We start from the raw sequence: 13214 nt of genomic DNA, 5'->3' as shown, positions 1-13214 counted from the left end.
CTGCTTTACAGTCCATTCCTGGGCAATCTCATTGATTCTGTGGCTGCTATTTCTCCTGATGACTTGTAGATCTCCAGGCTTGACATCTCTTCTATCTGTTGAATCTCATCTTCATTTGCTCCTACAATATCTTGTTGCAAACTCAGCACAAAAATTAAACCCTTTTCCAACTCATCCCATTCCAGTAACTGAATGGGGAAGTTTTTTACAACTTTTCTCTCACGCCATGCTCTTCCTCTCAACAGAGGTTCTCAAGCTTTGTAACAGTCATCTTAACTCATCTTGTGAACAACTTCCCTACAGTTTTTAATTGTGTAGACCACTTCATTTCCCATTGATGATCAAAAAAATCTGTCCTCTATAGCAATTGCTTATATGGTAAACTATTACATCTTTAGCTGATTTCAAATTAAACTGTTCAGCTGGAAACAGAAGATAATAGTACTGTGTGCCTAGTTAGTATTTCATGGAATGCCTACCATCAAATATTTCATTCACCACTATGGATTCCCAGACCATAGTTTCTCACCTTTCTTCCTTCTTATTCTCTTTTTAAAGTATACTCAAAGCTTACTATTCTCTTTTAATTGTTTCCCCCCAATATTAACCCCAATAATTACCCAGAAAACTGTGAGGTTATATTTAGCCACTGATTTTTTCACCCAGTTTTTAATTTTCAAAATAATAAATAATACATTCCTGGGAAATTACAAACAAAATAAAAACCTAAAACAAAGGGCCTATATATCTATCGTAGCAAGGTTCTTCAGTAGCTTTTCTTTACTGTAGCTTGAGTAAGGTTTGTATTGTGGTTTAGAAGCCTTGGTTTGTATATTGCTTAGTATCGGAGTATTAAATCATAATCTAAATCTTAAAAGTAACATGCATGGGAAAGTTGGGCTTGTGCTAACAAAGGATTTAAGTTTGTGTGTTGTGTTGCTTTCTTTCTTCTCCATTAGAATTTCAGGTCCTCTCTGAGCTGTCTGAAAAACTAGTGAAATGGGAACATAAAAACAGCAAAGGAGATTGAGCAAACTAGTAGAAGGGACTTTTCGTCAGACTGAGGCTTTGTCTACACTGCCAACTGAATGACAAAACTTTTGTTGTTCACAGGTGCTTAAAAAAGCCCCCCCCCTTCCCCAAAAGACAAAAGTTTTGCCGTGGAAAGTGGCAGTGGTTCGTTGTCAGCAGGAGCGCACTCCTGTTGACAGTGCGAACCCCGCTTTTAGGGGGTGCAAGTAGTTTGTTGGCAAAAGTGCCGACAAACTGTGTTTACACTGCCTGACTTTTAGCGACATGGCTGTGTCGACATGGCCATGTCGCTAAAAGCTGTGTAGTGTAGACAAATCCTCAGTGTTGACATCTTTAAGCCAGAATCTGTAGTGTTATAGCCCCTTTCCAAAGCTTTGACAGCACAAAAGACTTGAAAAGCAGTTGGGTTTGGGCTAAGAGTTCCCCCTTTGTGGGTTAGCTCTCAGCTTGTTACGCCACTTGGTCCTAATGGTATAGAGGAGGTGCTCAGGCACATCAAGGCATGACCGTAGCGCTATGCTTGGCTATTCTCAGCTGGTATATGATCCCTTGGGACTCATTGCAAGCTAATGAGTGCTAGAGCAAGTCCTCAGAGCAAGATCCACCTTAAAAATGTCAGCTATAATAGGCTTCCCCATATCTTTTCTGAGCATAGTGGATACTCAGCATTCCAGAGAATCTGGATGATGTTATTTAACACCTTTTATATTCAGTGACCTCACATTTTGGATAAAGAAAACTTTTGTTAAAGATTTAATATATGACTTGAATTAAGGTGTTAAAGCTCAAAAGAAAATCCTGAGACAGCATAATGCGCGCACGTGTGTGTAAAAAAGCAAAAAGGCCCAAGTTAATTGAAAATAACATAAAAAAGTCCTTTAGAGATCATCTTTTAAAAACATGACAGAGTGAACTGAACTATATAATGGCTGTATACTCTACTATGTGCTATATAAGAAAAAGGAAATGAGAGGGGAAAGTGGTATGTCTGTATATTTCAATTAGAATGTTGCTGGAGCATATTTTAGGCATTCTCCTTTCTAGCGTACCTTAAATGAATATGAAATGCTGTGATTGTGTGCTTGATTGCTTCTTTTTACTGCATATTTGGGCTTAAATTTTCTGTTCTTTCTCTCTCTCTCAAGTTCATTTATTTGGAAGGGGGGAAAACAACAACCCAAAGACAAAAAAGTACCATGCTAAGAGTACAGAGATACTGTTTTTTGTTTCCCTGTCTCCATTTTAATCTCAGTTCTCTATTCCCCTCACACTAGAAATATTCATTGATAGGAATAGGATGAAGATAGCTGACAATAAACTGGTTTAAAGTTCTTGTAGAAATCATGTTGGAGTGCATATTTGTGTCTGCTTAATCTTAATTTTATTAGAGGAACATGCAGATATTTGAACACTAAGTAACTCAGTTAAGCAGAAACTACTGTTAGGTAATTTTGACCCTCCAGACTCAGTACTTAATTACAATGATGAATAGTTATTCGTGCTTACTGTATGATTAGAATTATTTTTAACTCCCAAGTGCAGTAGCTCAGGGCTACTCAATACTACAAATTAACTTTTTTTCAGTGAAATCAGCGTACCATGCCAAGTAGTATCGTTTACAAATGTAGTTGTTTGACTTCTACTTAAGATGCTAAAGCAGTTGACAGTAATTTGCCATATATACCTCTACCCTGATATAACATGACCCGATATAACACGAATTCTGTTATAACATGGTAAAGCAGTGCTCCTAGGGGGCGGGGCTGTGCACTCCAGTGGATCAAAGCAAGTTCGATATAACGTGGTTTCACCTATAATGCGGTAAGATATTTTGGCTCCCAAGGACAGCGTTATATCAAGGTAGAGCTGTAGTTTATAAGCATTCCTTCATCCAATCTCTGTTGGCCTTTACATCTATGGAACCTGTTAGTTTGAAATTAAAATATCTTTTGATTATATACTGTGTGTACTCCTGCCATACATGTTGAAGGCTGACATTAATGTTGGTTAGAATTACTAGCGTCTGTGTATTTAAGAAGATTATCTAGTTATTTGATTACTGTAATTTATAAAGGCAACTTCGTAAAACAAGGGATTAGATTAATCAAAAAAAGATTGAGTTATAATTTGGGATTTGTCACACTATTTTTCTTCATATTTTCACACCAATGAAAAGGTAATGAAAGTGGAGCAAAGTCTTTCAAAGTACAAAACCTCTTTAATATCTGGGTACAAGAGTCAGTGTTCTGCCTTAGTATAACTTTTTTGTGTCATTCAATGCCTGTCAAAGAAAGGACCATAATCTGCCAAGTGTACTTTTGTGATAGATGGCATAGTAGTGTCTATTGTTATTCACTGGCTATTGCAAAACGACTTTATTTTTCTTTGCAATCTTTCAAGACTTAAAATAAGATACGTGTATTTACTACAAGCAATGATACTGAATTGATATGGTATATAGAAATTCTGGGCCAGAGACAAAGGTACCGATGGAAGTATAAGTTGCATGCTAATGAAGTGCTTCTAACTTACACCCCTTTCTGCTCTTTCAAGTGCATCAGGAAAGCAGCTAATGAGGTTATAAGGAAGTTAAAAGGTTATAAGGAAGTGAAATGAGGTTATAAAGCAGCTAATGAGGTTATAAGGAAGTGAAATGAGAAGGGAGGAAGATACCTTTTCTGACACTGTAGTCGACACTGACACATAACTGAATGCCACTATTTGCATTTCCTCTGAATTTTTACCTATTAAATTGATGCTGTTGACAGGATTGTTGAACATAAAAAAATATATAGTATAACACATTTTTAAATTGGCCTTGAAAGTATGAAGTTGGATGTCTGAAGTATTAAACATTTTTATTTATGCAACTCTGCATATTTATACAGTGTTTAGCGAACTCTGGATAAGACATTCTGCCTGCAACAGTTTATAAAACCAAGACGATTACTGACCATTGTTAGATGTTCCTTACAAGACAGATAGTGTAACTCAAACCAAAATAGGGCAAACGTTTGATTTGTGTGAGTGTGTTGAACACACATGTGTCGTATGCTAAGATTGAAATTACTTTTTATTATAGAACTCTTATATAGTGAAATCTGAAACATTTCCCTTGGATTTAAGACCAATCTTCAGAATGTCATGGACAGTCAATATGCCACTATTATACAATCTATCTTTGTTTAGTGCTCTTATCTATTTAACTTCAGCAGGTACCAAGTGGAAGATGAATCCTCCTATTTGGATGAAATGCCACTAATGATGTCGGAAGAAGGCTTTGAAAATGATGAAAGTGATTACCATACTTTACCAAGAGCCAGAGTTTCTCACAGAAAGAGAGGCCTAGAATGGTTTATCTGTGGTGGATGGAAATTCCTTTGTGCCAGGTTTGTTGCATGCTGCTGTTTGTTATGTCATGGAATAAATTAAATGTTTTTAGTTTTATATGAGTGTGTGTGTGTGTGTGTGTATATGTGTATGTGTATGTGTATGTATATATGATATTATGTGTGCGTATGTATGTGCATAAAATTGATGGGGTGGTGATATTCATGTGATAAATTCTATTTATTATGCACATTTTTGATCACCTCATCTGTCAATCGGTTACAGCTACCCTGGAACTTAATATAACATTTCAAACAGCTGCTGCTGCGTACCTTCCTTTTTTCTTAAATCAGCCTGCCGGAAAAAAATGTAGTGCTTTCCCCTATAGATTAACCCATGCTTACACCTGTCAAGGGGCCCAGAATGGGCAGTATTCAGTGCTGGTCCTCACTTCCAGTTAAAACTCTACCTGGAGAGAAGATGATAATATGTTCATTGATGTCTCTGACAGTGTTAATACTAATTTACTAGATTTGACTGATGTTGGTGAAAAGGAATAGTAAATTCATGAATTATAAGTTAACATTTCAAATAAAAGGTACAGTAACTCACTTAATGTTGTAGTTATGTTCCTGAAAAATGCAACTTTAAGTGAAACAATGTTAAACTAATCCAATTGTCCCATAAGATTTAATATAAATGCAGGGGGTTTGTTTCCAAGGAAATTTTTTTGGGGCAGATAAAAGGCATTGTACTGTGGTTAGGAAGTGCCCCTGGCTTACCCCACACAGGCACAGCCTGCTGCAGACAAGGACGCTAGGAAGCATCTTTGCAGCAGAGGCAGCAGCTTCCCCGGAGAACAGGCTCGGATTTTGCCAGGAATGCTCCAGGCCCGCCTCTTCCTGTCCCCGCTCCACTCCAGGCCAACCTCTTCCCACCCCTACTCCACCTCCTCTCCAGGGCACACCACATCCCTCCCCCACAAAGTTCTAAGCGCCGCTAAGCAGCTGTTTGGTGGTGCTTAGGACTTTCTGGGAGAGAAGGGGAGGAGTGGAGACATGGTGCTTCTCTGCTCCTGCCCCTCCCAATTTTTAATGGCACGCTGGGGCCTGCCGGGACCCCAGTGTGCCATTAAAAATCCTGCCAACACAGCAAGCTGCAGAGTTTGCACTCCCGGGCTGGAGCGCTGGGCGAAGCGCAGCAAGCCGCCAGTCTCTTCCTCGCCTTCCCCATGAGCCATGCAGCCACGCACAGTGCTCTGGGGGCCAGGGCTGCGCCCTCCCGCGGGGCAGCGTTTGGCTCCATGGGGAGAGAAAGACGCTTCCTGCTCATCTGGAGCCCCGCCGCAGCGCGCAGCCCTGCCCTGCCACTCAGAGCACTGCGCGCGCGGCAGCGGAGCTCCAGATCATTGGGGAGCCTCATGGTAAGGGGTCCGGGTCTGGCGAGGGGGTTGGATAAGGGGTGGGTGCAGTCGGGGATAGGGAGCCGGGTGGGTTGGATGGGGGAATGGGATCCCGGGGGGGTGACTAGGGGCGGGGATCTCTGGAGAGAGCAGTCAGGGAGCAGGGGTTGTTGGATGGGGCATGGGAGTCCTGGGGTCTGTCGGGGGTGGGTGGTGAATAGGAGTCAGGGGACAGGGAGGAAGGAGGGTCCTAGGGAAGCAGTTAGGGTGGGGGGTCTCTGGAGGGGATGGTCAGGGGGCAAGGAGCTGGGGGGGTTGGGAATTCAGGGGGGCTGTCAGGAGGTAGAGGTATGGAGAGGGGTTGGGCAAGCAGGGAGCAGGTGGGCGTTGTATGGGTCCAGAGTTCTGGAGGTCCTGTCAGGGGGCGGGGAGCGGTTAGATAGGCATGGGAGTCCGGGGGGTTCTATCTGGGTGTGGGGGTGTGGATAAGGGTTGGGGCAGTTAGGGGACGGGTAGGGGGTAGGGTCCTAAGGGGGCAGTCAGAGGACAAGGGACAGGGAGGCTTAGATAGGGGGTAGGGTCCCAGGAGTGGGTAGTTGGGACCAGGAGCAGGGGAGGTTGGGAGTTCGGGGGGGGGCAGTCACCCAGCCTTCTGCCCTGAGCCCTGTACCACCCAGCCCTCTGACTCCTTCACTCCCTCGCATGACCCCAGCCCTGACTCTGGCACCTCCACACATACCCAGCCCCCCTACCCTGACACCTGCACCCCCCTTACATGTGCCTAGCCCTCTGCCCTAACTCTTGCCCCCCCACATCTCCAGCCCCCCCACATCCCATGCACCCCGCACGTCCCCATCCCCACCCTGAGCACCAAATGAGAGCTTCTGCACCCCCACTCACATTCCCACCTGCACCCCTCACACCAAATGGGAGCTGCCCAGGTAAGTGACTCCACACCCAAACCTTCTGCCCCAACCCTGAGCCCTCTCCCTCATTCTAGCTCCTGGCCAGGCCCTTCACCCCCAGCCCTGTGCTCAGTCCACTCCCACCCTCAGCTCAGTGCAGAGAGAGGAAGAAAATGGGCCAGAACCAGGGAGAAGGTAGGTACCCGCTGTATGTGGGCAGAGCCGGGACCCCAGACCGGCAGTGGGCTGAGCGGATCCGGCAGCTGGGATCCTGGCTGGCAGGAGCCGGCAGATGGAACCCCTGAGCGGTAGTGGGCTGAGCCGCTCAGCCCACTGCTGGTCTGGGATTCCAGCCGCCGACCTCACACAGCCTGCTGCCAGTCTGGGTTTCTGATTGCCAGACCCTTCCCAGCTGGGGTCCCGGCCGCAGGCCCCACTTAGCCCACTGCCGGCCTAGATGAACAGAACCCCAGACCAGCAGCGGCCTGAGCGGGCCGGTGGCGTAAGATCAATTTTTTAATTTAATTTTAAATTAAGCTTCTTAAACATTTTGAAAACCTTGTTTATTTTACAATACAACTCTAGTTTAGTTGTCTAATACATAGACTTGTAGAGAGAGACCTTCTAAAAAACATTAAAATATATTACTGGCACGCGAAACCTTAAATTAGAGTGAATAAATGAAGACTCGGCACACCACTTCTGAAAGATTGCCGACCCCTGGTTTACATTCTAACCCTTTATTATAGCTGTTCATACACTTAAGTGACATTCACGTTTTGGGCTGAAAATTTCCAAGCTTTGTCTCCTTTCAGATGAATTTTTTGAGAGGTTGAGCCAAAATGGTTTAGACACTTTTGTGAAGGCTATTGCATATATGTGTGTGGGAAATATTTTATGAAGTGTTTTTTTGTTTTTTTTTTCCTACCTTCTTGAGCACTCAGTTTTATGCATTATGTACAGTGCTAGTAGAATATTAATCATATTGATTGAGAACTTTAGTGCCTTTGGATTATTTTCAGTTTTTGTAAAAACAAAATTTTCAATTCTTCCCCCCTCCACCCAAAAAAAAAAAAAAAAGGGTTGAGGTGGGGCAGGGAGCAGGCCCTAGTAGGAGACAACAGCAGGCTAGATAGTGGGCAGCCTTGGAGTTGTATGCAGAGAGTAGGCTGAATAACTGGTTTGAGAGAAATAGCCTGTTGCTGGCAAGGGGGCCAGCACTGGCTATAATAAGTGCATAGTTATTATCCAAGGAACAAGTCATGCACTGATTGGTTCAAATGAGACTAACAAAAGAACTGAACTCTGGCTGGGGGATTTGCAGGCCAGCTCATGATCCTTTCCAGGAGGGAGTATCCTTGGCATTAGTACTAAGGAGGTCCTACTTTCTAACGCATACTGGGCTGCCCTTTTGGAGTCTGAGTTAGTTGTTTTATCCTTTGTGACATTTTAAGAAATTATGCCTAGGATATTTGTATTTCTTATTTTTGGCAGCCCTAACAAAGCAATCCTTGTTTACTTAATCAGAATCTGTGAATATATATAGGAACCCACTGAATGCTAGTGCCTGGAATGCCTAGTGCTAAGAGTGTCTACAGCAATTGCCTTTGAGTAAGTGTACACCAGCACACTACTAGATACCTAGGAATTACTGTACCATTACTGTTTTAGACACACCTTGCAGTACGGTCAGGGTCATTATTTTGATTTGGTTAATGTGAGTTGTGCTTTTAAGAATAAGGTATTGCAGACATTAACTGTGTTTAAGATGGAGATCAAAACGTTAGAGATTTTTTTGCCTGTGTCCAGAGAGTGGTAGACCCAACTGTAAAACAGTAAGGCTGTCTTACTATATATTTGTATGATGTCTAGCACACTGGGGCCCTGATTTCTTTTGTGTATGCTAGTAAGAGCACCTGCCACAGGGACCAAAGTCACTTTGGTCACTGTCAATTTGTGAGATCTAGCAACTCTGTAAAATTGTCACACGCAAGTTTCAGGTCGATATGGGAAGTTCAAAAGGGAGAAGATGGACCAAAATTTTCTTTTAAAAAATTTCATAAATTTGCAGCTCCACCTCGTGATTTTTAAACTCTTGGGGTTTACAATACTGGGCTTCTTAAGAATGCAAACATTTTTTTTTGTCAAAAGTCTTTGATTACGGTTGTCTTATTTGAAAATGTCTGAACTGTTTTTGCTCAAACTTTCAAAAATATCACTCTAGCAGAGAACAAATGTGGAAAGTTTAACTAAGTTAAATGCATATGAATAAATCCCTGTGCTTTGGAAACCATTGGAAAACCTTTAACTACAGTATAGATGTTGCTAAGAGCTCTGACCAGAGTAGAATAATGTACTTTATTCGGAAATTTGCCTGTTGTGAAGATAAATTTTGCCTTTCCCACTTGCAACGCAATTCATGATTTAAATGCGCTTTTTTCCCTGTAGACTGTAATGTAACCAGTATAACTTTTGCTTATTTCTTTTTTCATAATACTGTTAAAAAGCAAACAGTGATGTAGTAGCTGTTTTGTGGATGTAATCATTTTCCCCTTAACTTACAAATTCTCTTCAAGCTTGTGAAATTATAATGCACATAAATCAATACTCTGGAGTTCTTTGGGCTGGATTGATTTCTTTCTCATGAGATTTACATTCCACTTGTTATCAAAAAACACTTTGTCCGTATGAAAATGGTGCCATTGAATGGCATTTCCATATGAAGTGAAGGGGATATCAAATGCTCGGATTAATTTGGGCTCTGAGATGGCCTGTACACTTTCAATTAATCTGCAACGCATTTGTTATGCAGAAGCATGGGAAAATGCTGATCTTTTAAGAATGACATGACGACTGTGTTGCTTTTGGCCTGATTACTGAAGCTACCTGTTGAGTACAATAATTACAGTATGTTTTCTTTGGAGAAGTAGTTTCTGCTACTTAAAACCTAATAAGGAATAGCTAACCCTTGCTAACTATGCAGAGCTTTTATGTTATCTTTCTATTTTGATAAAAATGCTGTTTTGAAAAAGCTACTGACAAGTAAGCTTGTACGGTAAAAGTAATGGGAAAAAATAAACTTGTTGCATTAGGGATGTAGAGCTGGATTTTAGCTTTAGACTTAGAAAAACACATTTAGTATGTGAAATAGCAGAGAGCCTTTTTAACATTTGCTGCTATTTTTAAATATAGCATTTAGTGAGTGCTGTGGGGAATTTATTCTTTTATTTCTTCAGACAAAGCAATATAATTTTATGAACTGGGTTTTAAAAAAAGATAGTTAATGGACATACCTAAAGGAAACTCCTCCTTCTGTCTCAACCCATCTGCTTATCGTAGTTTTTGTATTGACACAACTAGGTTGGTACACTTCTGTCTTTCATCTTTTTTTTACACTTGCCTAATTTTGTTACTAAAATTTGTAGCCAGATGGTAAAACTCATAGCTATACCTTAAAGAAATGGTTTCCTGTGTCTTCATAATTAGCTTATAGCATATAACGTCTTTTGTTATTTAAAATTTTGTTTTATATTTGGTGTCTCCTGGAGGCTGAAATCTTTTAGTTGTTCTTCATTCCTGGGAGTATTTAGGTATTTAGTATGTAGGTCTTTACAGGGGTCAGATAAACAGAAATGCCAATATCAGGAATCAGTCTTTGATTACAGTGGGGATCCCTGTTTAATCAGGAATTTGGCTTAAAAATTAATGTTATGAGATTACTTACATACAAACTCCCGGCAATCAAATACGTTAATATTAGAAAATGACTTGGCCTAGTTGTTTAATTGGTGAGCCCTTGATGAGATCTACTGCACAAAATTTCTGATGACGTAGGATGTTAATTTTAGCATTTATTAAATATGAATTTTTTAATGTTTGAATACTGTCAGGTTTTGACAGACTGTAAATTTCCTCAAAGATCTGATGGATTTTGACATGCATTGAAGTCTGAGTTAATGTACTCCTAAACTACTCAGAACTCATGATGACAAGATGGACATCTTAAAGTCTACACATGAACTGACAGGGATTCCTGCTATGGTTATAAATTGCACAGGGACTGACTGATTTTTTTAGTCCCAAAGTAGTAAGACTCATTTGTTCCAGAAACATTTCAAAATGGAACTGGCAAATCCATAATAATTTCCATCAGCGGAGACTTTCTTGCATCTGAAGGCTTAAAGCATGCTTATCTCTGTGCCAATCAATACTTGTTATCAGAGGTATCTCAATTGTTTCCCAGTCACAAACTTCATTCCTGTGTCTGTACTTTTCAGTGTTTACCAAGCTGATGGTCATTATGGTGACTGCCTTCAGCTATCCTTTTTCCTATCATATAATTCAAATAAGTAGTTTGAGAGCTTCTTCCTGTTTAAATGCTGTGTAGCAAGAAAGGGAGTAATTCAGTTGCTTCATAATCTGAAGCAGATACTGAGGGTAGCAAAAAGGCTTTAACATCAGAAGAAATTATATATCTAGAAATGAGGTTGAACACCAGATTAGGTATAGTGGTTTTTACAGACTAACGTGGAGAATTGATTCACACGATACAAACTTGAAATCTATTAGTCCTAATGGTTTATCTGTTCATCTCTCCATGCACAAACTTACTGTTTGCCATACAGTGTTCTCTTGGAATGTAACAAAAACAAGTTTCATATCCTGTAATGTGGGACTGTGCTCTAATTTTGTCCCTTGGGTATATGCATTTCTTTGAAGAAGGTATTATTGAGAGAAGGGTGTCTCATCACTCCATACTAACTGTTGCTGGAAAACTATAAGGAATAGGGGTGATCAGAAAGCAAAGCATTTTTCCCTTCCCACTAGCATGGAAATAATAAGTCAGATTTACTCCTTGTCCAAAATTAGACTTACTGTCTTGAGTAAACATTTCAGAGAGCACAGCGGTGTCTTTTTAAATACCTTGGAAAAGTGGGGTGATAGGTATGACTTGCTGTTGTTGGTGTAAATCAGTTTATTGTCAAATTATTTATATTTTATTGATTAGTTTTTTGAAAAATAAAAGGAGGGAAAAAAATAAAAAGGAGGGAAGGGAAAGGAAGGAAGGCGGGGCAGAGAGGGGAAAGAAGAGATCTGTTTCCATGCACTAGAAGTTAATCAAAGATTTCTAAAAAAATTAAACCAAATCTTTTAAAATTTGTCTGAGGCCCCTCTTCTTGAAACATTACCTGCTCATTAGCTGCCAGGTCAGTCAAGCCGCTGTGCCAAGCTTCTATCCCTAGAGGCAGCCTGCTCTTCCATTTAAGCAATATGAGTTGTTTGGCTGTAAGTACTGCTCTAGAGAACCAAGCTTTCTGTGATTTGGAGAGTTGCCCAGTATAACGGGACTCTCCTATAACATATGAGCTAGTGTGGCTCTGGAAGACTCACGTCTACAGCATCAATCTGTTTTGATAAAGTTCATTCACTGTAACCTAAGTTGTGTACAGTGTGAATGAAATACAATTTAATGCTGCCTCACCCTTAATCACACGTTGGGTGACAAATGAGATCCAGTCCAATTTAAGCTTAAACAGTTTCTTGTAGCATTCATTTTGTATGTTTTACGACAGTGCTGTTACCACCCATGAATTACAGATACAGGAAAAAAAAAGGAGAAGGCAAGAGAAATAACCGATCAAATTACCTCTTCTGGGGACAGGGTGAATTTTTAAAATCTCTGGTCTCTTCTGTGCTCTTTGCCTGTGTCTTCTCCACTCCCTTGTCAGTCACAGGCCCTCTCAGAGGTCCAGAGAGGCCCAGGCCACTTCCAGTTTTTGAGGCCCCTAGCCATAATAAAAATAAAAAATGACGACACATGAAAACAAAATAAGGCACCTGTCATAAACAGATAGCTAAGGGTTAATGTCTCTTTCACCTGAAAAAAAAGTAACCTGAAGCACCTGACCAGAGGACCAATCAGGAAACCGGATTTTTCAACTCTGGGTGGAGGGAAGTTTGTGTCTGAGTTCTTTGTTGTCTGCCTGAATCTCTCTCAGCTATGAGGAGGATTTTTCTATTTCCTGCTTTCTAATCTTCTGTTTCCCAGTTGTAAGTACCAAAGATCAGATAGGGGATTTTTATGTTCTTTTGTATTTACATGTCTGTAGTTGCTGGAGTGCTTTGAATTGTATTCTTTTTGAATAAGGCTGTTTATTCAATATTTCTTTTAAGCAATTGACCCTGTATTTGTCACCTTAATACAGAGAGACCATTTGTATGTATTTTTCTTTCTTTTTATATAAAGCTTTCTTTTAAGACCCTGTTGGAGTTTTTCTTTAGTGAGGAACTTCAGGGAAATTGAGTCTATACTCACCAGGGAATTGGTGGGAGGAAGAAGTCAGAGGGAAATCTGTGTGTGTTAGATTTACTATCCTGACTTTGCATTCCCTCTTGGTGAAGAGGGAAGTGCTTTTGTTTCCAGGACTGGAATTAGAGAGGGTAGACTCCCTCTGCTTAGATTCACGGAGGTTGCTTCTGTGTATCTCTCCAGGAGCACCTGGAGGGGGGAAGGGAAAAGAGTTATTTCCGTTTGTTGTGAGACT

At 40.9% G+C, this 13214-nt stretch overlaps 1 protein-coding gene across 4 annotated transcripts in view; it reads left to right on the top strand.

Moving 5' to 3' along the window:
• The window catches only part of ATP9B (ATPase phospholipid transporting 9B (putative)), a 318545-nt gene that overhangs the window by 26860 nt on the left and 278471 nt on the right, over positions 1 to 13214 (top strand). For 3 of the 4 annotated variants that reach the window (XM_050941787.1, XM_050941784.1, XM_050941786.1), the window contains exon 2: positions 4245 to 4421. In XM_050941787.1, coding sequence (XP_050797744.1) covers positions 4245 to 4421 — 177 coding nt within the window. The remainder of the gene's footprint in view (positions 1 to 4244; positions 4422 to 13214) is intronic. The other variant, XM_050941785.1, reaches the window with a different exon arrangement.

This window comes from Gopherus flavomarginatus, chromosome 2 (genome assembly GCF_025201925.1).
Source record: "Gopherus flavomarginatus isolate rGopFla2 chromosome 2, rGopFla2.mat.asm, whole genome shotgun sequence".
Lineage (NCBI taxonomy): Eukaryota > Metazoa > Chordata > Testudines > Testudinidae > Gopherus > Gopherus flavomarginatus.
This window is presented reverse-complemented; position numbering and strand designations above follow the sequence as displayed.